This window comes from Temnothorax curvispinosus, unplaced genomic scaffold (genome assembly GCF_003070985.1).
Source record: "Temnothorax curvispinosus isolate PA1 unplaced genomic scaffold, ASM307098v1 QBEX01007516.1, whole genome shotgun sequence".
NCBI lineage: Eukaryota > Metazoa > Arthropoda > Insecta > Hymenoptera > Formicidae > Temnothorax > Temnothorax curvispinosus.
Genome location: NW_020217296.1, coordinates 2,324 through 4,762, shown reverse-complemented (window position 1 = coordinate 4,762; position 2,439 = coordinate 2,324). Strand labels below are relative to the sequence as shown.

Genomic DNA, 2,439 nt, shown 5'->3' with positions numbered 1-2,439 from the left:
ATGTTATATGCTATTTATTTTATTATATTAGTTGCTTTCCATTTACACTCAAGTGATCTGAGTCACTCAGTTATATGAGTATTTTACACTCAGGTAAGATATGTCATTTTGTATTTACCTGCTTATTTTGATGACAAAGCTATTGCATAATAATATAGGTTTATAGCCTCATTTTTAATGTGAGTCTATTAGATTCATCAAAGCACATGGTCTCGATTGTCGATAAATACTCAGTTGAATCTCACTTGTCAGCATGCAAAAAGAACCGAGCATTCAACCGAGTTATGACGTCACAAGTGAGAATTATTGAGTAAATGGAGTTGATGTAAATGGAAAGCAACTATTATTATATGTGATATACTCATTTATATACTTAAAAAGTTGACTCAAATAAAATTATAAACAATATAATAAAATTATAGACAATATAAAAATAAAATTATAGACAATAATTTATTACAGTATTAATTTTTTATTTAGAACCACTTATTTTGCTTAAATCATGTTTTACATGCATAAGTTACGACGAAGAAGCAATTAAACAAACTTTGTAGTTCCTATATAACTTTATCCAGATTTCAGAAAAAAATGTGCTTCTTAGCATTACGTAATTTTTTAAATTACGTGATTTTTAAAATCACGTACCGATTTGGAACAATCCGTTACGTGATTAATTATGTCATTAATTACATAATTTTGTTACGTAATTTCGTGATGTAATTTCATGACGTGATTTCGTGACGTGATTTTTTTCAGTAGGGACAGCTCTCCGTTCTGAACCATCTTTCAGAACACCAGAAATGGAGGAACCTGTGTTTGCATGCATTCTTCGTGCGTTCTACGGAAAATCAGTCCGGAATAAGTGGTTTATAAAGAGGTGTACGAAACGAATAAGATGTACATGCGAGGTGTCACGGCGATAGAACCCGAATGATTGCCGAAATTCGCTCCCATGATATGCCATCTTAGTGAACCATTGGTTGATTCACCGCCAAGGTATTTTTATCACAATTGTTGCTTTATAATGTTTTTCCTACTTATTTATAAAGATATTAATCTTCATTATGATCGAATAATATTCTCATTTATATATATAATCAAGGAACCGGAAAGATCATTTGCTGCGTGTCTGGTACATTCGGAAAGGCCGAATGGGCACTACCATCGATGGATACGGTGGACGGTGTCAAGTGGTTCGCGTATTTCTTCTTGGAGGGTCAAGTGTACCCTAAGCTGAAACGATTTGTCCCATCGCTGCTGACGACACCTGGGAGCATCACCAAGTCATGGGCCAGGTAAATCGTTATTTTATCTCCTTTCGATTTCACGTTGATTCATCGAATAGATTACATCAATTCAATACGATTTTTTCAGGTTGATACCACACACTCAAGCAATAGTACAAACGTTGCAGTTGCAGGGAGTCGTGTCCAAAGACAAATTGCTAGAAATCTGGGGTTCGGATAAAAAATGTGAAATTTTAATTTATAAAATAATATTTAGATATTATCATAGACTTCTATACAATACTAGACCGCTGACAGGCATCTCGGCCGTGATGCTTGCCGCCATGTTGATTTTAGTCAAGATATACTATACTACAGATTCTATACAAGTGGTTTTACACAAGATTTCTATACAATAGTCTGGCATATACAGAATGTCCAAAAGAAAGGGTTTAATACTACAGGAGTATTTATACTATAGGAGGTTCGATTTCGGCATCCAAGTACGCTACACGTCGAAGGCATAACTTACAAACTTATATTATATATACTGCAATAACGAATGCAGATAAACGCACATCATGAGCAACTGAACACCCGATAGTGACTTAATTCAATATAGCCGCACCCTTCACTACCACTTGCATCTCGCACTCGCATCAGCTTTTCGGCAGTGCGTCCATAGATGTTAGTGGTCTAGTATAAAAGTCTGTGGATATTATACATTTATAATATTATATATATATATGATTTCCCAGTAAGCAAGGAACATTAAATTAACGTTTAGAAATATTGACTTTATGTGTATTTTTTAAACGTTTTTTAATTATATTATACACATATTTGAAAAATATTATTTCGTAATATGATTTTTCTGAATGTTGTTAAAATATTTTAAAAACGTTACAGAAAATATTTTTCAAATGTTACTCTGACATTTATTTGAGATCAATGCAACAGTTCAAAGTTCCTTGTAATTTGGACTTGGAAATAACGTTGGTAGTATATTAATTTTCTGTTGTTAGAATGTTATTGTTTTATATTGTACGCAACGCTCATCGCGACAGCCATGATGCGTACATTTACGTATGTACATACAATGCGTGAGTGCGTATACACGCGTGTGGATCGAGCAGTGCGGAGTGCTCTTTATTTAGAGTATATTTATATATAAGTAAGTAACTATTATATTCTAAAAGTTGTATATTAATAA

At 33.2% G+C, this 2,439-nt stretch overlaps 1 protein-coding gene across 1 annotated transcript; it reads left to right on the top strand.

Moving 5' to 3' along the window:
- Positions 1 to 760: 760 nt before the first annotated feature.
- On the top strand, positions 761 to 1,750 carry LOC112457115 (probable ATP-dependent RNA helicase DHX37). Its single transcript, XM_025020003.1, has 3 exons — positions 761 to 996; positions 1,103 to 1,295; positions 1,375 to 1,750. The coding sequence occupies exons 2-3, from the start codon at positions 1,168 to 1,170 to the stop codon at positions 1,643 to 1,645; spliced, it is 399 nt and encodes a 132-aa protein (XP_024875771.1). The 5' UTR covers positions 761 to 996; positions 1,103 to 1,167; the 3' UTR covers positions 1,646 to 1,750.
- Positions 1,751 to 2,439: the final 689 nt, after the last annotated feature.

Coding starts and splice junctions, on each gene's coding strand:
- LOC112457115 (XM_025020003.1), top strand. CDS start 1,168: ATGGATACGGTGGACGGTGTCAAGTGGTTCGCGTATTTCTTCTTGGAG. Junction 1,296..1,374: donor ATCACCAAGTCATGGGCCAG/GTAAATCGTTAT, acceptor CGATTTTTTCAG/GTTGATACCACACACTCAAG.